Source organism: Delphinus delphis, chromosome 20 (assembly GCF_949987515.2).
Source record: "Delphinus delphis chromosome 20, mDelDel1.2, whole genome shotgun sequence".
NCBI classification, from domain to species: domain Eukaryota; kingdom Metazoa; phylum Chordata; class Mammalia; order Artiodactyla; family Delphinidae; genus Delphinus; species Delphinus delphis.
This window is the reverse complement of record NC_082702.1, coordinates 57594652-57621833: the sequence shown is the minus strand read 5'-3', so window position 1 is coordinate 57621833 and position 27182 is coordinate 57594652. Positions and strand designations below refer to the sequence as shown.

The window sequence follows — 27182 nt, the reverse complement described above, 5'->3', positions numbered from 1 at the left end:
TCACTGTGCAATGTGCACGCACTAAGCAATATGCGTAAACACGTCAGAAACTGAAGCCAGCCTTCAGGCCCGGGCCCGGTGGCGGCGGAAACAGGAGGTGTCGAGTCCCCGGGAGGAGGTCTCCGAGCTGAGGGCGGACGGCACGGGGACGGGGCCCGACTGCTTCCAGGCGGACGCCACCCAGAGCCCGAGGCCCTCAAACCCGTTTCCAAAGGCGGAGCACAGACAACCAGTAAAACATCCATCCCCGGGCCAAGGCCCGCCCGCTCCGCCCCGCCCCGCCCCGCCCGCCCCGCCCGCTCCGCCCGCCCCGCCCGCTCCGCCCACGCTCTCGGAAGCGCGCTGTGGGGGGGAGGACCGGAAGTGACGCGCTTTCCGCGCGCCGCCTAGCACGTATATTTTGCGCGCTGCGCGCCGCTCGAGACTTGCAGGCGTCCCGGCATCTCCCCTGACGGGGCGCGATGGGCAAAAAGGGCAAGAAAGAGAAGAAGGGCCGCGGGGCGGAGAAGACGGCCGCCAAGGTGGAGAAGAAGGTGTCCAAGCGCTCGCGGAAGGAGGAGGTGAGCGGGGCCGGAAGGCGGGCTGGCCTCCTTCGTCCCGGGTCTCGTGCGTAGCCGGGCCCCCTGTGCTGGGCGCTGGGAGGGGCCGGGCTGAGCGGGCGCGCCTCTGCAAGCCTCAGCCCTCGGCTTTGAAAGAGGGTACGTGATCCTCGCGGCAGCCCTGAGCAGTGAGCGTCAGTGGAATAAGTAAGTGGAACTGTGGGGCGTTCCAAAACAGTTCTCTGTGTCTCTCTCCGTCTCTGTCTCTCCTTCTCCCTCCCTCCCCCTCTTACTCTCTCCCCCTCTTTCTCTCTATCTTTAGAAGTGTGTACACATGTGCTGAGCTTAGAGGAGAGCTCTCTGCTCTTAATTGACTGTTGTTCACGGGCTCCCTAACCCGGGGCGGTTTATAGTGGTTAATGAGTGTTTGCTGCGTGCCAGGCATTGTGCTCTCTGGGCTTTAATTCTTACAACCAATTGAGTTAGGTAACTTTGGCGTCCCCATCTGACAGGAAGTCAGAAGCTAACAGGTTACACGCAGCTCAGGGTCACACAGCTGTGAGGTGGCTTGGAGCTGGAATTTGACCGGGTGTCCCTGATCCAGAGCTCTTAACCACATACCCTTGTCCCTTTTCTTCCTAAGGCATTCGTGTCTCCATTTCCTCATCTGTCAAATAATGGGGTTGAGCTTTTTCTCTCCCTGTCTCCTATCATTTTTTGGCAGGGGGACTAAGCGAGTGGTCTTGGGGGACAACTTGGAGTTCTGCCCAGTGCAGAACTCATGTCTCAGATAGCTGGTTGACACCTGCAAGTGGCTGTCGCGCAGATTCCTCCTATTGAAGCTCCATCTCTTCACCCTGCTGGGGAGACCTACATCACCTGGGCTCACTTCCCTCCAGCCACACAACTCTGTGCTGTGTCTCAGATATGCCACCTTCTTTCTGCACCTCAACCCCAAATACATTCTTCTACACTGGTTCCTTTTCATCTTTCAGCTTGCTGTCACCTTGCAGAGGCTTTCCCAGACTAGGCTGCCTGTGCTACCAGACCTGCCCTGTCCCAGCCCCTCGGCCCCGTGATTGTGATGCTCAGCCGCTTGAGAAGTGCTGCCTTAGAGTGGTAGGAGGGAAGCTTACCTGGCTTCTGGACCTTGTTTTAATCTGGTGAGATTTGTTCAACGTGCGGGCATGGGGAGCGGCTGCTGGATTAACTGGCGAGATGTGGAGGAGGTGGGGGTTGAAGCGAGTCACCCGACAGCCACCGAACCAAAGTTGGGTCCCCTTGCCTGCACGCAGCAAAGCCAACCTACAGACCCTGGGTTGTGGTGAGGGAAACTGTGGGGTTTATTGCAGGTGCCCAGTAAGGAGTCCAGGCAGCTGGTGCTTAAAAGACCCGACCTCCCTGAAGGCTTTTAGGGAAGATTTTTAAAGACAGGGTCAGGGAGGGGGTGCTGTGGGCTGTGTGATCAGCTTGTGGACATTCTTCTTGTTGGTTGGTGGTGAGGTCATCGGGCGTCAACATCGTTAACCTGTTTCCAGCCCGTCTGGGGTCTGCATTCCGGTGGCAGCACGCAGTTAACTTCTTCCACCTGGTGAGGGTTTCCATATCTGCGAAACAGCTCACAGGACATGGCGCAGAGTATCAGATGCAGCTGTTGAGGAGGGACTAAAGGTCCTTGACTTTGAGATCAAACTATTATCATTTTGTCCTCCTTGACTCTTTTTCTTCTTTCTGCATTTTCTCCCTTCTCTGATTAAATTTATTCTTTGGAACTCGGGAAGGCCTAGGAGGCTAAAGTTTTTCTACAGACAAGAGGCAGGCAGAGGACATGTTGGCGGGGGGGGGGGGGGCGGTTTCTTGTTCCCGGAAGGCTTCATAGGGTCCTGCTCAGTTACACGACGGCAGAGCCTGTGCTGCTAACTAAGGGGTCGACGAGGCCTGCTCCCAACCAGAGACACCGTGCTCGTGCCTGCCCTCGCGTGACGGGGTTTGATGCTTCCTGCCGGCCTAGCCAGGTGGGTGTCAGTGCCACTCGCCCCAGGACTGATACAGCAGCTCTCCCTCCAGGCCTGCCGCTGCTCGTCGCAGCCACGCCTTCCTCCCACCTTGTTCCCGTCTTCCCTTCTCCCTTTAAGGAAGACAATTTCTCGGGTGAGTGACAGTGGACTGGAAGCTCTGAGCTTACTGAGGCCCCAGCAGTCACTTCTCCACGCACGTCTTCCTGTAAGGGTGCAGCGGTTCAGAACTTATCTTGAGTACCTAATTACACGTAGGAGTAGCAGGATGATGGGTGTTTTTGTGGACTCCTGCGAAGGTGAAAATTGGTAGAGCCAGTTGGGTTCTAATTTGTCAATACCTAGAAAAGTGGAAGCTACAACCTAGCAGTTACCCACCTAAAAGTTTACTTTGGAAAAATTACCCCCAGCTACACAAAGACAGGTACTAGAACGGCCGAGGTAGTATTTCTTGTAAAAAAGAACATTTTGGAGTTGACCCAGATGTTCAGCAGCAGCTGGATGGTGCAGAAGCCATGTAGCTCCGCCACCATGATGACGAACGGGTTCAGGGCATCAGAGCTTTCTTTCAGCAGTGTTAAGCAGAAAAGCAAGTTGCAGGGGAATGTTCAGTACGATAACATTTACATGGAATTGAAAAACCTAAAACAACAACGTACGTAGTTTAGGGATACATAACGTGTAGTAAAAGTATAGAGAGATGGTGTGAGAGTAACGAGCCCTCCGTTCCAGAGAGTGGCTGCCTTCGGGAAGGTGAAGGGGGTACACACGGTGGGGGCGGGGTTGCAGGTGGCTGTTCAGGCCCGGGGGTGTGATGCTCTGAGGAAAGGAGCTGAGAGGAAGCCAGTGCGGCTGGGAGAGTGAGGAGGTGGGGTGGGACGTGAGGCAGGCGAGGGAGGGAGAAGGGTCTGGAAGACCTGCTTTCAGGCCCTGCAGAATGTGGAGCCTGGGAAGGAGAGCCGGGGTAGTGTGAGGTGGGGTGGGGTGGGATGGGAGGAAGGATGGGGGGGACAGATGCCAGGTGTCAGCATGAGCAAAGTGCTGGGCCGAGCATTGAAGAGAAGGATGGGAGACTTTCCCGTGACAGACATCACGCATCACTGCGGGGTGGGCGGCACTACTGTAAATGCAGGGACTGAGGGCGGGAAGACTGAGTGCCAATGCTACCCAGCTGTGCACGGAAATTGGCGCCTTAACATCTAAATTGGTTTCTGCGGTCCTTCTGCGAAGGTGGAGGCCTTCGTACACGGATTGGCTGCAGCTGATAGAGGTCGGGCGCCCACCGCGCAGGCGCCGTTCTAAGCAGACCGACACGTCTGGTTCCTTTGGAGCTTATGTTTTGTTATGTTGGTGGGAGGGAGGTGGCAACAAAATAAATAAGTGAACAAGGAAACATCAGACCCCGCTCTGCAGACAGCAAAGCAGGCTGGTGCGGTAGCCCAGGCCTGGGTTTCCAGGGCTGGCTGAAGGTGTTGGCGTGAAGTTGGGTGGGCTTGTCTGAGAGGAAGGCCTTGGGGGGCGGGGTGAGAGTTTGGAAGGAGATGATGCACATGCCGTGCGCGGGCAGGTCAGGCCCTGAGCATTTGCGCATGTGTCAGGTTCTGTGTGTTTGAAATGGGAGAAACAAGTTGTAATTCACGGATGTGACTGGACCCCGGTCAGGTCAAAGGGCTGGGGAAAGCTGGCCCAGGCATCTGGCCACGTGATGGGGTTTAAGCAAACGTCTCACATGTGGTGGCTTGTCTGTCTACAGGAGGACCTCGAAGCCCTCATAGCCCACTTCCAGGCTCTCGATGCCAGAAAGACTCGGATCGTGGAGACACCCTGCTCCCCACCTTCTCCAAGGTAAGCAGCACGGACTCTCCAGTGTAGCTTCTGACCTGAAGTCTTCTGGTATAGGTTGGAAAAGTGCTTGAAGTAGGCACTGTGTTTTCATAAGTAACCGGGCACTTGGGACAGTTTCATCATGAAAACCCGCCAGGTCAGCTCCCACAAAACCTTTTTTTCACTTCCGCTTAGGAAGAATAGGAGCGAGGCAGCTCAGCTTCATTGTCGTGGAGAAACCCGGTGAGGAGGTCTCCTGGCTCAGCTGCTCTGCCAGTCAGGGAGGTTGTGTGGGCTGGGTTGCTCGCCACCCGGTGACAGTCTGTGGGCAGTCCGTGAGCTTCTCCTTGCTTCTTAGGTTTCTAAAGGCCCATCACGGTGCGAAACTTAAAATCATGATAGTTTTTTGCTGTGTTCGTTCATGATGCTTTCAAATTCTCGTGTGAAAAGTGTGACCATTAAGTGTAAACTGTCTGTTAGCCATTTTAGGTGGGTTTGTAGTTTATGTGAGGAGCTCCAGCATCTTTTGTAGGATTTGAGACCCTGTGGAAGGAGCAGGCTGTGGGGTTTCTTTTGTTTTTTAAAAAAATAATTAATTAATTTTAGGCTGCATTGGGTTTTCGTTGCTATGCGCGGGCTTTCTCTAGTTGCAGAGAGTGGAGGCTACTCTTCATTGCGGTGTGCAGTCCTCTCATTAAGGTGGCTTCTCTTGTTGCCGAACACAGGCTCTAGGCGCGTGGGCTCCAGTAGTTGCACCTCGCGGGCTCAGTAGTTGTGGCTCGCGGACTCTAGAGTGCAGGCTGAGTAGTTGTGGCGCACGGGTTTAGTTGCTCTGTAGCATGTGGGATCTTCCCGGACCAGGTCTCGAACCTGTGTCCCCTGCATTGGCAGGTGGATTCTTAACAACTGCACTACCAGGGAAGCCCCAGGCTGTGGTTTTCACTGGCTTCTTGCTCCTTTCTTCTCGTCCCCTTGGCTCCGGAATGCCAGTTCTCTAATTTGATCCAGGGATTCAGGCTCAATAGTTCTTACACTTGCTCCTGGCCGAGCAGTGGCTGGACACAGAGTGCATCAAGCTAGGAGCCCAGGGAGGCTGAGTGACCCTGATAAGGAGATGCCGTGTCCTTTGGAGAAGGGGGAATGCCTTAACTGCACGAGCATCCGGGGCTGTCTTGATCAGTTGAGAAATGATTTGCTTTGTTTCCCTCAGGCCTGAGTGGAGGCCTTGGTCTAGCACGTCAGGAAGGGAGGTGGTAAGAGTGCCCCCTCTGCTTCGGTGGGTGCAGGGCATGGCCCCGAATCCCACGACTTCGCCCCCGACATGCGATCGTTACCTGTTCAGGGTTGGGAGCAGTGTGCTTACCCCTGAGCAGACACAAGCAACTTTGCAACTGCTCCCAAAGTTGCAGATCCTTCTTATTCTTTGGCTCTTAAATTCCGTTAGGAATCTGCTATTCTTTTCCTTGTATTTATCATGTTATCGTTGAGGCCAAGCATAAGAGTCACACACGGTAGGCGGACGTTTTCATCTGAATTGTTGAAGCAGATGAGTCCTTGAGACCTTTGAGGCTTTATCTGTGCAGCACCCCTGAGGGAATTCACTTAGAATGTGGGTTGACTTTTTTTGGATGACATTTTTCCTAAAGTATGCTGCCCAAAAAGGCCAGGTGTAATGTCACAGTATGATGTGAGACATCGGCAGTTCCATGGGTCAGCTGGGAAGCTTCCTGGCAGAAGGGAGCAGTTGGAGCTGAGATCTACTGGGATGCAGACGTTTCGGTGGTAACCTTAGTACCTTCTCACCTCCACCTCTCTATCGCATTACGGGGGAAAACCCAGGAAAGTTACCAAGTTTAAGTGTGTACGTCCCCACGTCTTGGCTCAGAGGTAGTTTAATGGGGACGTGAGGATGAGGTGCTTGGTTGTACCAGAGCCCAGGGGTGCACTATCTTGACTTGAGGGTGTGACTGCAGAGTTTCTCAGCCTATAGAACGTCTCTGTCTACATTAAATCCCCAGGAGAAAAACAGTTTTCAGATTTCCCAGACTTCCCTGACCTTGAAACCCTTTGCCCTTTGAGAAGCGTCCTGTGGGATTAACGTGGTGGAGGGCACCTTGGGGAATGCCGCTCTAAGGGTTTCTGCAAGAAGGGTATTTTCCCTCTCAGTCACCCGACTCTTCATTACTTCCTGCTGCAATGGTCAGGACCTACTTATAATTCCCTTATGGCTATTCCCTTGTCCTCGTGTGTGAAGTAAGTAGAAAAGTATTTGCATTTTCTAGATGGAAGGGATCTGGGTTGTATATTGAAATGCTTCAATACTGGACCTCTCAGAACAGTTTAGATTGTGATTTAAGAGGATAGACCTTTAAAACAGGACAGTTCTGGAAAGTTGGCACATGAATAGGAGCCCCTGGACTTCCCGCTGCTGCTGATTTTCAGCCAAGCGCTGTGTGAGTAGCCGCTGCCCTCGTAGGAGACTGAGCCGGGGTGTTGGCGTCTTGACGGTGAGGCTGCTTTTAAGGGCGGTGCCTCAGCTTCTGTCCTCAGTGCCAGGCTTCTCTTTCACAGAAGGTTAGGACAGGCATGTCCCTGGTGGTGAAGCCCTCTGCTGGAAAGGAGAACAGCTCTCAGTTTGGGCGTCACGTGGCTTGATTTTGTGTTGAGCTGCTGCTTGTGTCTCTTGCAGGTTAAATGCCTCACTCTCTGCTCATCCTGAGAAAGAAGAATTAATCCTTTTCGGAGGTGAATATTTCAATGGCCAAAAAGTTACGTATATATTTTCTTCTTTCCCTCCAAGTTTTCATGGGTCGCATTTAGAGGAAACTTCATTTTAGGCTGATATCAGATATTCATGGTCCTTGAACTCCCCTCTTGTGTGTCTGCATGTCAGGACTGGCCTGGGCCATGGTCCTTGACAAGCCACCAGGGTCCTTTAGGGACCTTTAGGGTCACGCCTCTTAACTGCCTGCGTGAGGTGGGCCAGTACCCTGCTGTTCTTCCTCATGATGGGTTTCCAGAGGTGTCCGAATAGGGAAAGTGCTGATAAATTGCAGAGCAATTGATAAATTGTAAAACCTGTAATTTTTATTCTTGAGCAGACCAGAAAGCCCTGGGTTTCAGAGCTATAGATGAAACAGTTCCAAAATCCTGAGTTCGCCTTCCCTGTGTGGCGGTCCAGAGATGGTCTTTGTCATTGTGTCATCACCCTGAAGGGTCCAGGGACCAGCCTTAGAAAACACGTTTCCTGGGGAGAGCTAGTGATTGAGATCCTACCTTCCACTTGCTGTCGCTTGTGTGGAAGCACCATTCGTGATGCTAAAGTACCTCTTCCTTTCTGCAGACTTTTGTATATAATGAACTCTACGTCTACAACATCAAGAAGGACGCCTGGACTAAAGTTGAAATCCCCAACCCACCTCCGAGGCGTTGTGCTCACCAGGTACGTGTCCGTATGGCCATCAGCCTCCCCTCCTCTCTCGCTGGGGCTCTGGCTCAGGATTCCACGACAGACCTTTAGAGCTGGTAATGGTGGGCAGCCTGGTATGGAGACGCTGGACCTTGCCCCTGGTCCTCACTCTGCCGCCTCCAACTTGGCCTTGTTTCTGAGCTGCTTCACCCTCAGCCTTCACCTGTGAGGCTGGAGATGAACTCCTGCTCCTGCAGGTGGTGTGAAGCTAGGTAAAAATACCGACGTGGTGCCTGGCGTGGAGCAGTCAGAAAAAGGCTCCTGTATTTGAGTGAGAGAGGCTCCCACAGGCCCAAGATCTGGTGACCAGAGAGATGAAAACAAGAAGACAGAACGGAAGGTGTCAGTGGTTACAGAAAGTAGCTACTGCAGAGTGAAGTGAGTCGTGCCCAGGGACGCTGAGGGAGCAGCGCCAGGTCGGCATGCTTTCAGCTCGTTTCCGCTCACCCCAGCGAGCTCCGTCAGAGCCGATGACTTACCAGGGAAGGAGTCCTGGTTTCATGGTTCCACAGTCGTACGCTCCACGAGGACAGGCATTGGTCTTTCTTGTTCATTATTGTACCCGGGACAGTGTTGGGGCTCAAAAGATAATCTGAAAGAGTGATACCTCGCCAGTGTCAGCCTACTGCGGCACGACTGAAACATCCCTCCACAGTGTGTGGTTCTCTTTTTTCTAATCCTGTGCTCAGAATAGCCTCCCGATTGAAATGGGGTCTGTGAGGGGGAGCTGACTGCCTGAACTGCATGGGCGTCTCGTGCATAGCCGGGCTTGCAGGCATTTGGACTGGTTCATCTTCTGGAAGAGAGGCATGCACTGCTTTCTGATATAAAAACTACACCTTAGTAAGGCTAACAAATGGATCTTGATAAGTTCTAGTGCATTCGCCGGAGCCCTCTCCAGTTCTGAGAATGCATCCACCCCAGGCCTCCAGGCCAAGCACTTAGTCCTGTCCTGTCCCATCCCGGCCCATCCGGTGGGGAGCGCTCCCCGCTCAACGCCTCTCCAGTTCCTGGGCCCCAGGAACGCAGGCTGAGGTGCTTCTTTGATGTTCGTTTTCTTATCCGTTTTAATCAGTTATTAACTCTGTCCCTGAAGAATTAGTGTCATTGAGATTTCTGAGAAAAGTCTCTGAGAGTTTTAAGTAAGTTACTTGGGCAGGCTCCGGTTTGGATGTACATCTTGTGAGTACTTTATGGGTCTGAGGCTTATTTAATGTTATCCCTGTAGATAAGGTTGGCTTGCTGTTTACTCTGTGAATTTCACAACAAATCGGGGCTGTGGAAAACAGATAATTGCTTATAAAGTCTTTTGCCTAAAGGTCATTACAGTTCAGATTCCACTATGTTAAGTTCTGAGACTTAAAAATTTCCTCATGGGACTTCCCTGGTGGTCCAGTGGTTAAGACTCCGTGCTCCCAACACAGGGGGCCCGGGTTTGATCCCTGGTTAGGGAACTAGATCCCACGTGCTGCAACTGAGACCCGGTGCAGCCAAATAAATAGATAAATAAATATTTAAAAAAGTTTTTTCCTCATGATGGACTAGGTTATGAATGTGATGATAGAAGCCACGTTCTTTATCTTGAATCAGTTAGGGGTAAAATGAGTAGAAAGAGAAAGCTTATACGTGGACCCTTCGTTCTGTCTTTTCCCTCTAGATATTTGGGGGGTTATTTTATTTTGTTCATTCATTCATTCGTTCATTTAGCTGTGCTGTGTGGCTTGTGGGATTTTAGTTCCCCAACCAGGGATTGAACCCGTGCTCCCTGCATTGGGAGCGTGGAGTCTTAACCCGGGACTTCCCTGGCGGTCCAGTGGTTAAGTTATTTTAGCATGTAATTTGAGAGTCCAGTGGCCTTTTCTGAAATGAATACAGCCAGTGAGAGAAGGGAAAGGGTCACGAGGCCCGTTGAGGGTGTGCCTGACGACGACCTGTCAGGCCTCACCTGTCAGGCCTTGGCAGGCGCTCCCCTCCCGGCACCCTCCCTTGGGGAGAGTGTCCAGACGCTCCTGCCTGGGTGGGCTGACGGGACTGTTGAGGATTGAGGGGTGGGGGAGTGGGAGGTGCGGGCACAGACGGAGTTCACATTTTGTTACTTGCCTGATGGTTTGTTTCTCCCCAAGCAATGACTAACTAAACTCAGTTGAAACAAAATGCATTCTCTCATACAGTAGAACAGAAGGTTCCGTATGGTTAAAAAAAACGTCACCTCTGTTCTCATCGGGCTTGGTGCAAGCGTGAGCAGTAAGCCGTTTATGTAGAAGAGTTAGTGTTTACAAAGTGCCTGTTCCTGGCGAGCAGAATTGCACTGACAGTGCCCACGAGAGCTGCAGAGAGTGCTTTCCTCCAGCTCAGTCACAGCTTCGTTGCCGTCCATCCGAGAAGGTGTTGCAGACTTGTTCCTTGGGAAAGTCTGAGCATCTTTAACAGGCAAGGCACTCTTGCAGGGCTGGGATGCAGCGGCAAAAAAGACACGTTTGCCGTTCTTGGTGATGCCCCATAGTTTGTGTTTCCTTTGGTCCTGATGGCCTGGCACGCTTTAGGACTTGGCTTTCACAAAGCTGACCTGTGTGGCTGATGTCAGAATCCATTCAGAGTCTGTATGTTGTTTGGACTCCGTTGTGCCTTTTTTTTTTGATCTTTGGAGAGAGAGTTGTGAAGTTAAGGTTTTCTAGACATGATTTTTATTCCAGTTAAGACAACAATACAGAAACCCAAACACCTGGGAAGCATACAGCCTCGTGGGACAAGTAGCAAAGTAGATGCTGGCTAGGACAGCCCTGCCTGGTATGGGGAGCAGTGCCGTCCTACTTTGGTCTCTGGGCGGTGCTTTGCCTCTGTTAGATCCAGGGAATGTTGGTTGTTTATATGTTTGTTTATTATGTTCATGTTTTCTTCTGAGTCTTTGGACATATTTATAACTTTTCAAGTGTTTGTCTGCTGATTCTCTCATCTGTATCATTTCTGGGTCTCTTTGTATCGACCAACCTTGTTGATGTGGGTCACGTCTTTCTGCTGGAACTGTGTGGTTAGATGATAGACTTTGTGGATGCAAAAGAAGATCTTAGGGAAGCCTGGGCAAGCCCCAAAGCTGAGGTACATCCCTGAGCACTAGGGCAGTTCTTGTCTTTGCAGATTCTCACATGTCTTCGTATTCACAGCATTCCACTGGGGTCTTCATACTCCTTCTCTGTCAACAGTGGTTGTGATGCCTTCTGCAGCTTCAGCCTGGCCCACAAGGAGACAGCGTCCTCAGTCTGTGTCACGCTAGTAAAGTGGGTGGTGTTTGGGACGCCGAGACCCCTCCTGCCGTGAGCATGACGCCATTCAGCAAAGGGCCGCTGGAGGGTTGACTGTCTGCGTTTGTTTTCATTCATCAACAGGTGATGAGTTTCGTTCTGGTAGGTGGCTCAGCCTCGTGCAGATCACCATGAGCCTTTGGAGGCTCTCTGAAGAATGGTAGCTCTATGGCGTGGCCTTGCTGGGGTCTCTAGCGAACGCCCTGGGTATTCAGTGGCACCTATCCCTCTGGTTGGAACTTGTCTGTCTCCGAGCCCCCTGTGAGCTCAGGTCGTTTTCAAGTTTTCAGCCTCACAGTGATGGTCCCCACCGTGTGCCCGGCCTCGGGTGGTCTCAGTCTGCACACGTGCAGCTTAGTGTCTATGGGCTCCCGGGGAACCCAGCCAGACGTCAGGTGCTCGGCCCTGCAAATTCCAGCTGCCTCCGCATCCTGGAGCTCTGGCTTCTGTTTCCTCAGCTCAGCAGGGCCACGAGGGTGTGAAACTACCTGTGGGGTCGGAGGGCTGACCTTGCCCGTTTACCGTGTCTCAGGGTCACGGTCCTGCACGTCGTGCTGTCTGGCTGTCGTGCTTCATGGGTTTTGTCCAGTTTCCTCCTTGTTTACAGTGGGAGGGCTGGCATGGTGCTGATGGCTGAGCCTGGGCAGAAGTGGAAGTTGTATGCCTGGCCCTATAGTTTGCATCTTCTCTTGAGTAGTATGTTAGCTCTTTCTTGGTGTTTATGGTCTTTGAGGAGGAGGTTAATACAGAGCCTTCAGATCACTGCCCATAATCCACCTTCGTGTCGTCCCCAGAGTTCTGCCTGTGATGGGACGTGGGAGACACACTCTGGTCACAGTCTTTTTTCTTGCCTGGAGTTTGACTTCATTTTTTAAGAATGGCTCTGAAAACTGATTATGTAAGTAATAAATATTCATTGTGGAAAAAAAAAATGAAGATAATGAAAGCAGAGTAAGTCCATTGTCCATTCTTCCAGAACTCCTAATTTATATTTTCTGCATCTTTTCTCTGCACCTGTGATTCATATTTCTATGCATTTCATCTTAGTTGGACTGTACACGTACATACGTGTGTATACGTGTGTCTGCACATATGTGCATGTGTACGTATATATACGTATATTCTCCCTGTACTGTTCTTCCCAGTTAATGCATTATTTGTGGTGTTATCCTGGGACGTTCAGTAGCTTCTATAATAGGATATTTCAAAACTACATTGTACTGCGTAGCGTGAAAGTACTACCTAAACTTCATTAAGCTCAAAAAAACGTGTTAGGTTTGGGCCTGAGCTAATCCTCATGTCTGGTTTAAAGATTTGAAGTGGTCAGTTTCTTGCTTTGTAATTACTGGGGTTCTAGAGTCCTAGGAAGCTGGCTTGTCTCGATAGGTCAGTCCTGAGAGGATGCACAAGACTGAGTGAAAATGGTGGGGGGGGCACATCACCCTAAGTGTGTCACCAGGACCCTCCAGTTAGTCCAGGACAGGAGCAGCATCGGTGATGGAGCTGCAGTTCTGCAGCGTTAAGCTTAATTAAGCGAAGGACCACACTGCAGTGCAAGCCCCAGGGTGCTCGGAGGGTGCCCGGGGCGGGCCTTCTGGGAACCACCATCTGACCGCCCACTGTGTGCTTGCCCGTGGCGGTTTGCGAGGGCAGGAGGCATTCACACGGGCTGCTTTGGAGCACCTGGTGTCCAGCTGCCCCCGATCCAGTTCCCCTGACCCGGCCACACTGTGCCTGCTGCCGTTGGCACTGCATGTGAGCCCCTGGCCAGACGGCCCCTCGACGGGTTCCCGTCCCGCACCCTCTTGGTGTGAAGGACAGGCCCAGTTGCCTCCTTCGCTGTCTGGGCCCAGGGCTGGGGACTCTCGGGGCGGGCTGACCCACCAATGGCTTGTGTGGCTCTGTCAGCCCAGGCGGTCCTGCCTGGTTCCCACGTGGCCTGTGAGTCCTGGGCCTTCAGCAGAACCACAGCAGGGCAGGATGCGAGAAGGACCTGACGGGGCAGGCATTTGAAGACGAGGTCAGGGCTTGGCACCGGGTGTTCTGGGGGAGGGGCTCCGGTTTTCCCCGAGAGCTGTATGGCTGTGCCCTGACCTGTCGCTATTCTCTCAACAGGCGGTGGTGGTGCCCCAGGGCGGCGGACAGCTGTGGATCTTTGGCGGGGAGTTTGCCTCTCCCGACGGAGAGCACTTCTACCACTACAGGGACCTCTGGGTCCTGCATTTGGCCACCAGGACGTGGGAGCAAGTCAGGTAAGGTGAGGAGCGTGACCCCTCTGCCTGCCCCTGCCCCGTGCCGGCGTCTGGGGTTCACAGTGACGGGGTCGGCTCTCGTAGGATAATTCCAGGCCTCCGAGGAGCGCGGTTGCCCCGCCTGGGAGACCAGTCTGGCTGGTGACCAAAGTGAGGGAGGAGCTTCCCCTTTGCGGAGCGGCCTGGCCCGGTGCCGGCTGCCTGACATCTGGCTTCGTGGAAGGCATTGCCAGGGTCTCTGGGACCAGCGCCGCATCTGGGCTCGTTTTCCTGGTCCTCCCTCCCCTCGTCAGCGTCAACACTGATCATGTTTTCCTGCAGTTCTCCTGTCCGTTTATCGCCCCAGAGGCAGCTCTGGGTTTCATCTTGCTGCCCGTGGAGTGCCGTGTCACTGAGAGGAAGTATCCGGCTAGGTCCGCTTGACATAGGAATAGTGGAGCGTATAAGAGGAAGGACAGGGAAGCCTTTATGTCACTGTTGAATAAAGCAGGCTCGGCCATCGTTGGTGCTCGATTCCTGCTTCTGGCGGTGACATTGACGTGTGGTTGTCACGTTCACCCCTGCAGTCTCCATGGCCAGAGCCACACACCTGACTCTGTAGAGAGACGGACGGTGTGTCTGCGTATAAATTATGTACAAGAAGAAGCCTAGTAGCATGACGGACTGAAAGTGGAGGCAGTGGCTTTGCCCTCGTGGGGTGCACGTGTGGCTCTGGGGCATTAGTTCAGGCTCCTCGCCTCAGCGGAGTGGAATTCGGGGGGGGGGTGCAGGGCTGCTGTCAGGTCCCGGGACTTGCATCCGAGGGAGGTCTCTGGAGGGTGTGCTCCGTGGTCCCCTGAGGGGCCTTTTAGGAGCCCGTGAACACCCGGCTGTGGCCTGCTCAGATCGGCTTCCAGCCTGGAGTGTTGGACTAACGTGTAAAGAGTTGACCGTGAGAGTGACTGGAAGGTGCTCGGAGATTCCCAAGCCCTCTCAGCTGCCGGGGAAGCTCTGGAGAGCAGTGCTAGTAAGGTGGGACCCGGGGTGAGCCTGGTGCGCTCTCCCGAGCGCCGCCTGCATCTGCTTGTCTTACTTGCTTTGGGAAAGGCGTGGCAACTGAGAACTTTTCATGTTAAAAATTGATTTCATTGTGTGTATGTTGAGACCTAGTCATTTTCATTTTCCCCATAATTTAAAGAGTGTTCAGGCCCAGAGCATGTGCCCTTTTTTGTCTTTCTTGCTTTGCTTCAGTTATTCTTTTTAAAATCCAGTTGTTATGTCTTTGTTCACTTCTGGCGAATCGGTTCTTGATGTTTTCGTTGCATTTTTGTCAGCTTTGGTAGCTTTTGCCTGTAGCGTGTGGGTGAGGGGCGGTGAGCGGCCCCGTGGGGCCTGCGGCACCCGTGGGGCCTGGTGTTGGTGGTGGCAGCATGTTGTGGGCTGTCCCGCAGTGCCCTGCCAGGCTGTGCTGTGGCGCGTGCTTTCTCGTGGCCTCCGGACCTTTCCGCTTCTGTGACAGGTAGTGCAGGTGTTCGCTCCAGGGAAGCAGGGGGGCCCTAGTGCCGTGCAGTCAGTGCTCTTTGCAGAGCTCGCCGGGCCTGCTGTCCCGAGCCCCGCCTCACTGCGCGCCGTGAGCTGCGTCCCGGCGTCGTCGGCCTGGTTGCGCCTGCTCGGCACGCGAGGCCGCTGTCCTAAGTCAGAAGTCGTTCCTGATGAGCAGGTCTTTCATTACTCTTTTGCTGATTGTAATTAAAGTGGGAGAATTCCTAAAGGTATACTGGGGAACCTGCGAAATGCTAATGTGAAGGTGCAGAGACAGAACCGAGCTGCCTCTCTTGGCGCCCCTGTTCTAGCCTGGATAGAGTGGTGTGGCAGGGAAAGGGTTAGGCGCTTTTTTTTTTTTGTCTTTTTTGTCTGCAGCATCTTTTTTTTGAGCCTACCTTCTGGGCCGTCATCTCTGGTTCTTGGTGGGGAGATGGGCAGCCGAGCAGAGCTGTGCTGAGCTGTTCTCTTCAGTGGCCAGGGTGCGGCGGTGCATTTCACCAGAGCCCGTGGTCCCTGCGGGGCTGAAAGTTGGGGGACGGAGGGTCTGTCCCTGGCTTCTCCTCTTACCCTGTTTGCCGGGAGATTTTAAACGACCAGCTCAATTTCTCTGTTTCTGCTGCTCAGCCCAGTTCACTTACTGCTGCTTCACGTGCCTACGGTTCCCCGGTGCGTTGTGTTCGAGGCTGGCTCTGTTTTTAAGGCCCCTGGTGGGATGCAAGAAATTGGAAGCGGTGTGCAAGAGATACTGTGGGGTGACGACCTCCATTCCCCTTTGTCATCGTGGGCGCTGGGCTCGGTGCCTGGGACTGCGCACAGCCAGAGTCCTTCCCCCGCCCTGCCCCAGCGTGTTCTGTGAGACCAGCGAGGAAGGTGTGCCCTGTGTGGCCCGTTCCTTGCTGTTACGGTGTCTGCAGCCACCGTTTGTGGGGAGCAAGCACGTCTCAGGGAAGGTTCCCTGAGTGAGTCACACACTGGAAGCCACAAGAGGGTGACTGTCTGACCATGGGAAATGTTAAGGTTTTTGTATCAGGAATGATGCCACCAGGAAAGTGTGGGAGTGGTGACAGGTTTACAGCGTGAAGCGAGCTCATGTTCAGAATAGAGACTTTGTGTAGAGAGTGAGCAGCAAGCGGCCGGACGTGAGAAGGCAGCACGAGTGGCTCCACGGAAGGCCGGACTGCCAGGCGGCGAGGGCTGGGCAGGCAGGGGTCCCTCCCGCTGGCTGAAGTGTCGCCGGCAGCACCTGTGGTGCCAGCGTCCTGTTGCTTGCGCCTGCCCCTCGACCCCATGTGCACTGTTAGGAATATACCCTAAAGAAATGTTCCCTCTCACGTTGTACGAAAAAGCTTGTGCAGAAACCTAAGATGCAGAGCAGCACGTGCCTGCGTGTGTGTGCATGCACGTGTGCCTGCAGACTGGGCCAGACAGCGGTGCAGGCGCACATGCGTGCACACACGCAGTCCAGAAGGGTCTGGATGTTTCCGGGTTTTCTTCTGATTCCTTAATCTTCTCTTCCCACCTATTCTAGTATTGCTCCATTTTAATCGCTATAGCTCTGTGGTTTATTTGGATAGCAGGAAGGTTTTTCTCATTTACTTAAAACACTTCTTTGTCATGCACTCATTTTTTTTTAATTTTTAAATTTTTTTAATATTTGGTCGCATTGGGTCTTCGTTGCTGCGTGCGCGCTTTCTCTAGTTGTGGCGAGCGGGGGCTCCTCTTCGTTGAGGTGCATGGGCTTCTCATTGCAGTGGTTTCTCTTGTTGTGGAGCACGGGCTCTAGGTGCGCGGGCTTCAGTAGTTGTGGTGCGCAGCCTCAGTCGTTGTGGCTCATGGGCTCAGTAGTTGTGGCTCACGGGCTCTAGAGCGCAGGCTCAGTAGTTGTGCGTGGGCTTAGTTGCTCCACGGCGTGTGGGATCTTCCTGGACCAGGGCTGGAACCTGTGTCCCCTGCATTTTCAGGTGGGTTCTTAACCACTGTGCCACCAGGGAAGCCCCACTTATTGTTTTTCATAAGAGCTTCAGAATGTTCAAGTTCTGTTTTATAAACGTTCCAAGGGGATTTCGATTGGATCATAGTTTGTCGATTTCTCCTAGGGAGAATTGACATCTGTCTAATCCTTAGCTTTCCCAGTCGGGAACATTTCACTTCTCTCCTCTTAGGAGTCTCAGTTAGGTTTATTTTTTATTCTCCAGAAACATTTAAACCGGCCCAGAGGTAGAGTTTCAAAGTCAGGGGGCATGTGTTCCTGGAGCCTTGTCGCTGGGTCTGACTTTCTCCCCAGGCCCTGTGGGCACAGCTGTCTGCAGTGCACAGGTGTTTTGTCTGGGGCAGTTCTTACTTGTTCTCAGGGACCACCCTCGCTTCACAGTGTAGCACATGCTTAGTCCGCGGGGTGGCTGCCCTGTCTGCACTTTGGAGGGGGTGTCTTAAAGAACTTCCACGGTTTCACAGCAGGAGTCGGTGGTGGAGTGGCTGGGACACTTGTCAGCCTGGGGAGATGGCTCAGAGCGGAGAGGATACCTCTCTGGGTGATTCTTGGTCTTCCGTGCACCGATCAGCACCTAGGGAGCTCTGGAAATGCGTGTTCCTGTCCTCGTCCCCCTAAACATCGAGTCTGATTCAGAGCCGCTTTAAAATGGGGCTCAGGAGTCTGCATCTGACAGTAACCCCTCCCCACCCCCCTTAGTGACCTTGATCCAGGCGGCCCTGGGTCACAGCTGGAGGCCTGGCCTACTGGCGCATCTCATGCATATTTTGAGCACTGTTCACTAATGTGAAAACGTCGGCTGCCTTTTCAGAAGTAAGAGAACTCATGTAAAATGCTTCTTAGATCCTTAACAATGAAAAACGGTGTGGGTATTGCTTTTGTAATTTACTACTCATCCACAATGAAAGCGTCGCCCCACCGTTGTTTGGCAGGGCTGTGCATGCTTAATTGACGAGGCCCGGTGTAGCGGCGGAAGCAGGCCGACTAATTACTGAAGTTGGTCTATCGATCCCGGGTGCTGGGTTACAGCACGTGGGGTTTTGCCTTGGAGCTGCCGGCACTCGGAACTGGGCTTGGTTATTAATAGGCAGACACAATGGCTGCTGCCTCCTCTGTAATTTTTTCTTACCTAAAAGAAAAGGGAAGGCGCTTCAGCCAAAATGAAGGCTGATTTTGCTATTTCTGGGGAAGATCACTGAGTCTGGGGGAATCCACACGGTGTGAGCTCAAATCATGGGAAAAGTGCAGGAAGAGGTCACTGTGAACCGAACTTATTCAGTCTCCAGGACTTGGCCCGGCACTCTGCATTCTTTTTGCCATGCTGCACGGCTTGCGGGATCTTAGCTCCCTGGCCAGGTTTTGAACCCTCACCCTTGGCAGTGAGAGCACCGAGTCCTAACCAGGGAATTCTGTGCATTCATTTTTTAGGAAACATTCTTCACTCCCGTGGGGGAAGTTTTATGTTTGGGGAGACTGAGACCAAGAAAAGGTTATGTAACAGTAAAGGCCGGCAGAGGCAGAGTTAAATCAGTATGTGGTATGTGTAGTCCCTTTGTGGGCTTTTAAGCAGGTTTTTCTCGTGGGAGGGCAGGGTGATTGATTCCCAGGCATCCGCTTTGTCTTTCAATTTTGCCCTTCTCGGGTTTCATCTGTAGCGCATTTACCACGAGCAGACCCTTAGGAGTCTGTATTGTCTTCCTTTATGCACGTTCTCCATTCTTGCAACATTTAATTGACATCATAACAGTTTGAAAATGAGAGGAAAGGTCGTAGTGTTACTAACATCAAGAAGACCAGAGCTTAAATGTCAGCACAGCCTCCTGGTTTACATTGGACGAGTGTGACCAACTTTAACAGATGTTTGGAGATTCCCTGCAGTGTCTGTCTTCGGTGGGATGTGCCTGCACAACTGACGTGATTTAAAAAAAAAACAAAGGCCTGATCTGGTAACACAGATTCTGTCTACTAATCGTGTTTTTATACCATACACAGCCTCTCCCCCCGTTCCCCGCTGCATCTCCTCCAGGAGGTCGGGGAGGAGAGTGGGCTGTGTTCAGGTGTAAGTGCCCCTGTGTGAGTCTGAGGGCAGTTCGACACCAAAGGCAGGACTCAGCATTTGCCTGCCTGCTCAGTCTCTCACAGCGCAGACTCCGCTCTGGTAGGGTTATTATTATATGAACACTCCATAAATGGTTTCGTTACTAATAGTAATAGTTAAAGTAGAAGGGCACAGTTTGATAGGCTGCCTGGATTCTAGAGACTGCTACTAGTTGTTCTGTGCAATGTGAGTAAACACTTACTAAGTCCCAAATTTGTTGTTTGGTGGTACTTGGAAAAGTGGCGCTGAATTCTGAAGGTGCCCTGTTTGATGAAGGGAGAGATGCTCTTGCCTGCGTTTCCTGCTCTCCACGTCGGAACCATTCTTGGAGGAGGGCCCTTTCCTTTTCTGAGGATGGGCCACTAGACTAAGTGCCCCATCAGGTCGGCCTGTGTGGCCTTGAATCTCTGGGATGGTGAGAGGAATTTTTCCTTTGCTCAGTAAATATCTCGGGAACAGCATGGTACTATGGTGTGTCTTTTGTAAGGTGTAAACTTTCAGATAACTCAGGGAAGCATTTGCGTACTGAGTGCTTAACACTCTGTTTGTACCCGAGGCCCATGGAGCTATTAGACGCGTGTGCGTCTTCTGTAAATGTCACCACAGCAGCTGGCTGGAAGGGGCCTGGGTGGTGCTGAGTGGCAGTGTGCCCTGCCGCAGCGCTGCTCTGCACGCAGCTCAGATGCGCTGGAAGCGCTCACTCCCACGACGGTACACATGTATTTTTGCGCTGCTTATAGAGCTGGCTGAGTAGGACATGTTAATTTTTTAAGACTCCATATTTAGGAGTGACGGCAGTTGAAAAGTGCCTGTTGGAGATTCAAATATAAACAGGCTTTTTTGGGTGGCTTTATTTTCTAAAGGGGTATATGGAGTCTTTTTTTAGAAAACATTTCCCTTTTTGGTTACAAAACACAGTGGTACTTGGCTGCTGCCACAGAAAGTTAATTGAGTCCTTAATGCCTGGCTCACCAAAGGACAGAACACCCATCAGATTTGTGGCCAGAGGCTGCAGGAGGCCCTAACCTGGCCATCTCAGCTCTGGGGAGTCATCTAGAGATCACTTGGCTCGCTGGTGCTGTTTCCATAGGTCACTGGGCCATTCCATTCACGGTTACTGGAGTAACATTGGGAGCGTTTTGGGCTCTCCTGTGTACTTTTTTGAAGTAGAATTGGAAGCAAACCTATTAGTTTTTGAAAGAAAACCTGTTTCCCAGGTTGTACTTGTACTGTAACAGACAGTTTCTCAGAAGGGGGTTCGTTGCTTGCCCGGCACGGTGGTGGTCTTCTCATTCCCCTTCTCTGTTGTGCAGCTGTACACTGTGGCTTGTCTCCTCGGCACCTGGTCCCGGGACATGGAAAAGTCGTGCCAGCCGCTTCAGCCTGCGGAGTGCGGCCAGCTCCGAGGAGAGCGCTGCTCTCACCTGCAGAGTGCGCAGGCAGGGTCAGTGCCCAGTGACGGCGTGAACCTGTGGTGGGGATGGCGTGGCGTGGTGCAGACCCTCCTGAACCTTGTCCGTCTGGGATTTTTATCATGAATTTGGAAAAGAAAACATGCTTACTAGATTTGTGGGTGATAAACAGCTAGGAAAGGACTTCCCGGTGGCACAGTGGTTAAGAATCCACCTGCCAATGCAGGGGACGCGGGTTCAATCCCTGGTCTGGGAAGATCCCACATGCTGTGGAGCAACTAAGCCCGTGTGCCTAGAGCCCGTGCGCCTAGAGCCCGTGCTCTGCAACAAGAGAAGCCACCGCAATGAGAAGCACGTGTCCCACAAGGAAGAGTAGCCCCCCGCTCACCGCAACTAGAGAAAGCCTGCGCGCAGCAATGAAGACCCAAGGCAGCCAAAAAAATTTAAAAAATAAATAATAAATAAATTAAAAAAAAAAAAACTAGGAAGAAAAGCAAATAAATTGGTTGGCAGTTCAGCATCCAAAATTCTCTTTGTGGAGCAGATCTAGCAAGATGAAATTGAAGTGGGGTAAGTTTTCCTTGTAGGTTGCATATAAATGTAGCATTTAAAGAAGCTGCCCTTGCTAGTAGAAGAGAAGTATTTAGTAACTTGAAACGCCGGTAGTCATCTACATATGGTGAGGCTACTCCAAGACTGATGCTTAAAGATGAGATTAGCAGGATGTAGTCTTCAGGAATAGGAACTGGTGATTTTTGGTTGACTTTCCATGGGTGAGTACCATGGTTGGTTTGAATGACACATTAAAAGGGAAGTTAATAAGCTGAGGGCATTAGGGGAGAGAGACTAGGATGTTTAAGCATTTCAAGAAAGGTGAGAAGAATGGAATTTTTTTCTAGGTTGGAATAAGGGAAGATCCTGGAGGTCCTCGTAGCAGTGTGTGATGAAATGTTCACCTGAGATTTGCTAGTGGGGAGACGCTGGGTTGGGCAGCTCAGGCCTCTCTTTCATTTTGAGAGTCTTTGTGTTGTATTTCTTTTAGGGCACCTGGTTTGGGGGAAAGCTTTGTGGAAATAAATGGAGAATAATGCCTTGTATAGAGAAGTACTGGACTGGGCAGCTCAGATTGTAACCATCTTTTGCAGCCTTGACGTCATGGTTGGACTGTGTAGGTGGGAGAGCCAGATTGAGATAGCAGCAGCGCAAAACAAGGTGGGCAGAGGTACCTGGTGAGTGTGCCCAGGTGACCACGTCAGCTCTTTTTACATCAGGTTGTTTCCTTACTGTTGAGTTTTAAGAGTTGTTTGTGTATGTTGGATAATAGTCCTTTATCAGATGTGTTTTTTGCAAATATTTTCTCCCAGACTGTGACTTTTAATTCTCTTGACACTATCTTCTGCAGAGCAGAAGTTTTCCATTTATAGGTCCAGCTTATCTATCAGTTACTTTACACGTAGGCCTGTGATCCATTTTGAGTATGTTTTGCGAAAGGTCTGTGGTCAGGTTCATTCTTTTGCGCGTGGATGTTCAGTTGTCGTGACGCCATTTGTTGAAGAGACTGTCTTTGCTCCGTTGTATTGCCTTTGCTCTTTTGTCAGAGATCAGTTGACTATATTTATGGAACTCTGTTTCTGGGCTGTCTGTTCTCTTCCATTGATCTCCCTATTTACTCGTTCAACACCACACTGTCATGATTACTGTAGCTTTATAGTAAGTCTTGAAGTCAGGTAACATCAGTCCTCCAACTTTGTTCTTCTCCTTCAAGATCGTGTTGACTGTTCTGTGTCTTTTGGCTTTCCATATAAACTTCAGAATTCGTGTGTTGATATCCATGAAATAATTTACTGGGATTTTGATTGGGACTGTTGAATCTATAGATCAAGTTGGGAAGTACTGACACCTTGACAATACTGAGTCTTCTTATCCATGAACGTGGAATGTCCCTCCATTTACTTAGTTCTTCTTTGGTTTTCTTCATCAGAATTTTGCAGTTTTCCCCATATAGATTTTATATATATTTTGTTAGGTTCGTACCTAAGTATTTCATGTTGTAGTGCTAATGTAAACAACACTGCTTTTAATTTCAAATTTCACGTGTTCGTTGCTGGTTTATAGGAAAGCAATTGACTTTTGCATATTAACTTTGTTGCCTACAGCCTTGCTATAAATGCTTACTAGTTCCAGAAGTTTTCCTGTCAATTCTTAAGTATTTTCCACATAGATGATCATGTCATTTGTGAACAAAGAGAGTTTTTATGTTCCCAACGTGTATACATTTTATTTCCATTTCTTGCCGTATTGTGTTAGCAAGAACTTTTCAGTACGCAGTTGAAAAGGAGTGGTGAGAGAGAATATCCTTACCATGTACCTGCTGTTAGTGGGAAAGCCTCAAGTTTCTCATCATTAAGTATGACTTTAGTTGTAGTTTTTTTGGTAGATCTTTATCAAGTTGGAAAAGTTCCCCTTTATTCCAAGTTTACTGAGAGTTTTTATCATGAATGGATACTAGATTTTGTCAAATGCTTTTTTTCAGCTGTTGATGTGAGCATGTGATGTTTCATTTTTAGTCTGTCAAATGTGATGGCTTATACTGATTTTCAAACCTTGAACCAGCCCTGCATACCCGGGATAAATCCCACATGGCCATAGTGTATACTTCTTTTTATATTTTTTGGATTCAGTTTGCTAATATTTTGTCGAGGATTTTTGCATTTATGTTCACAAGAGATATTGGCCTATAGTTTTCTTATAATGTCTTTGTCTGGTTTTGTCATTAGGTTAATGCTGGATAGAGGATAGAAGCTCTCCTCAGAGAGATTGTAGAGGATTGGTAGAATTTCTTCCTTAAATGTTTGGTAGATTTCACCAGTGAACCCTTCTGGGCCTTGTGGCTTTCTGTTTTGGAAGGTTATTAATTATTGATTACTTTTACTTAATAGATACAGGTCTATTCAGATTGTTATTGTTATTTCTTGTGGGGGTTTTGACACACAATTGTTTGAAGGAGGTCCAATTGTTTGAAGTAGGCCCATTTCATACAGGCTATCAAATTTGTGGGCATAGAATTGTTCACAGTATTCCTTTATTTTCATTTTAATTTCCATGTGATCTATAGTGATGTCCCCTCTTCCATTTCTTTTTTTTATAAATTTATAAATTAATTAATTAATTTATGGTTGCGTTGGGTCTTTGTTTTTGGGTTTTTTTTCGGTACGCGGGCCTCTCACTGTTGTGGCCTCTCCCGTTGTGAGGCACAGGCTCCGGACGCACAGGCTCCGCGGCCATGGCTCACGGGCCCAGCCGCTCCGCGACATGTGGGATCTTCCCAGACCGGGGCACGAACCCGCGTCCCCTGCATCGGCAGGCGGACTCTCAACCACTGCGCCACCAGGGAAGCCTTTTTTTTAAATTTATTAAATTTATTTATTTTTTGGCAGTGTTGGGTCCTCATTGTTGCGCGCATGCTTTCTCTAGTTGCAGCAAGTGGCCGTGCGTGGGCTTCTCATTGTGGTGGCTTCTCTTGTTGTGGAGCACGGGCTCTAGGCACATGGGCTTCAGTAGTTGTGGCATGTGGGCTCAGTAGTTGTGGCTCATGGGCTGTAGAGCACAGGCTCAGTAGTTGCGGCACACGGGCTTGGTTGCTCCGTGGCATGTAGAATCTTCCTGGACCAGGGCTCGAACCCATGTCCCCTGCCTGGGCAGGTGGATTCATAACCACTGCGCCACCAGGGAAGCCCTCATTTCTGATATTAGTGCTTTGTATCCTGTCCCTTTTTTTCTTAACTTGGCTAGGGATTTATTGATTTTATCCATCTTTTCAAAGAACCAGCTTTTCGTTTTGTTCGTTGTTTCTCTATTCATTTCCTGTTTTCAATTTCATTAATTTCTTTTTTTTAATTTCTTTTTTTTCTTCTTCTGCTCACTTTGGGTTTAATTTCCTCTTCTTTCTCTAGTTTCCTAAGGTGGAAACTTAGATTATTGATTTTAGATCTTCTTATATGTGCATTCAACCCTATAAGTTTCCCTTAAGCACTGCTATCACAGCATCCCACAAATTTTGGTAAGTTGTCTTTTCATTTCCATCTGACTTAAAATATTTAATAATTTCTCTTGATAATTATTCTTTGGCTCATGTGTTACTTAGAAGTGTGTTGTTTAATTTCTACCTTTTTTGGGATTTTCTAGTTATTTTTTTTGTTACTGATTTCTAGTTTAATTCTGTCATGGTCTAAGAGTAGACATTATATGATTTCTATACTTTTAATGTTGTTACAATGTGTTTTATGGCCCAGAATGGAGTCTGACTTGGTGAATGATCTTTGTGAGCTTGAGAGAAATGTGCGTTCTGCTGTTGCTGGACGAAGTAGTCTGTAGATGTCAATTTTATCCACTTGATTGATGGTTGTTGAGTTCATATCCTTATTGATTTCTGCTTGCTGTATCTTATCTGTCCATTTTTGAGAGGGCGGCATTGAATTCTCTAGCAATGATAATGGATTCATCTGTTTTTCCTTGTACTTCGGTTAGTTTTTGCCTCACGTAGTTTGACATTCTGTTCTTAGGTGCATACCTGTTAAAAATTGTTATGTATTCTTAGAGAATTGACTCCTTTATCGTTATGTAATGCCCCTTTTATCCCTGACAACTTTCCTTGCTTTGAAGTCGGCCCCATCTGAAATTAATATAGCTACTGTTACTTTCCTTTGATCATTGTTAGCATGGTATATCTTTCTTCATCCATTTCCTTTTTTAAAAAAATTATTTATTTTAATTTATTTATTTTTGGCTGCATTGGGTCTTTGTTGCTGTGTGCAGGCTTCCTCTAGTTGTGGCAAGTGGGGGTTGCTCAGTCGCTGTGGCTCACGGGCTTAGCTGCTCTGCAGCATGTGGGATCTTCCCAGACCAGGGCTTGAACCCGTGTCCCCTGCATTGGCAGGTGGACTCTTTACCACTGCGCCACCAGGGAAGTCCCCGTTCCATTTACTTTTAATCCATATATGTCTTTATAGTTAAAGTGTGTTTCTTGTAGATAACACGTAATTGGGTCTTGTGTTTTGATCCACTCCGATACTCTCTGTGTTTTAATTGGTGCATTTAAACCATTGACATTCAAAGTGATTACTGATATAGTATCTACCATGTTTGTTAGAGTTTTCCGTGTGTTGCCCTTGTTAATTGTTCCTGTTTTTATCCTCCACTCTTTTTTTTGCCTTTTATGGTTTTAATAGAACATTTTATAATTCCATTTTTTTCTCCTTTCTTAGCATATCAGTTATACTTCTTTTTTTACTTTTTTAAGTGGTTGCCCTATAGTTTGCAGTATACATTTAAAACTAATCCAAGTCCACTTTCAAATAACACTATACCACTTCCCAGGTGGTGTGAGTACCTTGTAAGAACAAGTTAATCCTGATTTCTTTTTCCCATCCCTTGTATCATTGTGTCCTTCATTTCACTTATATGTACACATATGTGAGTATATATACACACACAAATATATATCCCTTAGAGGCATATACATGTATACACACACACGCACACACACAGGCACAAAAGCAAGCATAACTGAATACGTTGTTGCCATTATTATTTTAAACAAACTGTTACCTGTATGATCAGTGAAGTTTCTGACCTATATTGTTTTCCTTTTCTCTGAAAAACTTCCTTAAACATTTCTTGTAAGGCAGGTCTACTGGCAACAAATTCTCTCCATTTTTATTTGTCTCATAAAGGCTTTATTTCTCCTTCACTTTTGACGGATACTCTCATAGAGTACAGAATTCTAGGTGATGGGGTTTTTTCTCTCAGCACTTTAAATATTTCCAGTCTCTTCCTGCTTGCGTGGATTCTGGGGAGTAGCTGGATGTAATTGTTATCTGTGTTCCTCTGTAGGTGAGGTGTTTTTTCCCTTGGTTTCTTTCAGGATACTTTCTTTATCTTTGATTTTCTATAATTTAAAAATGATATATATACCAAGGTGTAGTTTTCGGCATTTATCCTGCTTGGCATCCTCTGAGCTTCCTGGGTCTGTAGTTTGGTGTCTGAATTTAACTTGGGGAAATTCTCAGTAAGTGTTATTTCAAACATTTCTTCTGTTCCTTGCTCTCTTCTCCTTTTAATAGTCCCATTACATGTACGTTACACCTTGTGTACTTGTCCCACAGTCCTTGGATATTCTGTTCTTTTTTCCCCCCCAGTCTCTTTCTCCTTGCTTTTTGGTTTTCAGGAATTCTATTGAGATATCCTCTAGCTCGGTGATTCTTTCCTCAGCTGTGTCCAGTCTCACTACAAGCCCATCAAAGGCATTCTTCATTTCTGTCACTGTGGTTTTCATGTCTAGGCTTTCTTTTTGGTTCTTCCTTAGGACTTCCACCTCCGCTTACATTGCCCATCTGTCCCCGCATGCTGTCTGCTTTGTCCATTTGAACCCTTAGCATATTAAACTTAGTTTCAAATTTCTGGTCTGAGAATTCCAGCATTCCTGCCATGTCTGGTTCTGACACTTGTCTCTTCAAATTGTGGTTTTTGCTTTTAGTATGCCTTGTAATTTTTTCTCGACTGCCGGACATGATGTATCTGTTAAAGGAACTGCTGTAAATGGGTCGCTGGTGATTGCGGGGGGACTGGAAGCGTTCGCTAGTCCTTTGATTGGGTTTAGGTCTTCTAGTGAAGCCTGTGCCTCTGGACCATGAACTTCTCCAGTGTTTCTCAGTTTTTTCCATCCCTTTAGGTGAGACAGGCTGCCTGGAGTGGGCTGGAG

The 27182-nt window shown here is 49.5% G+C and overlaps 1 protein-coding gene across 4 annotated transcripts in view; it reads left to right on the top strand.

Annotated features, from left to right (window-relative positions):
- The first annotated feature begins 426 nt into the window (after window positions 1-426).
- KLHDC4 (kelch domain containing 4) overlaps window positions 427-27182 on the top strand; it is a 55848-nt gene continuing 29092 nt past the window's right edge. Inside the window, exons 1-6 of one of the 4 annotated variants that reach the window (XM_059999165.1) lie at window positions 427-560; window positions 4308-4399; window positions 4574-4621; window positions 7068-7146; window positions 7722-7820; window positions 13262-13398. In XM_059999165.1, the coding sequence (XP_059855148.1) occupies window positions 462-560; window positions 4308-4399; window positions 4574-4621; window positions 7068-7146; window positions 7722-7820; window positions 13262-13398 (554 nt within the window). In that variant the 5' untranslated portion in view covers window positions 427-461. Of the gene's footprint in view, window positions 561-2430; window positions 2555-4307; window positions 4400-4573; window positions 4622-7067; window positions 7147-7721; window positions 7821-13261; window positions 13404-27182 lie in introns of those variants that run through there. The other 3 variants (XM_059999166.1, XM_059999167.1, XM_059999168.1) reach the window with 3 other exon arrangements.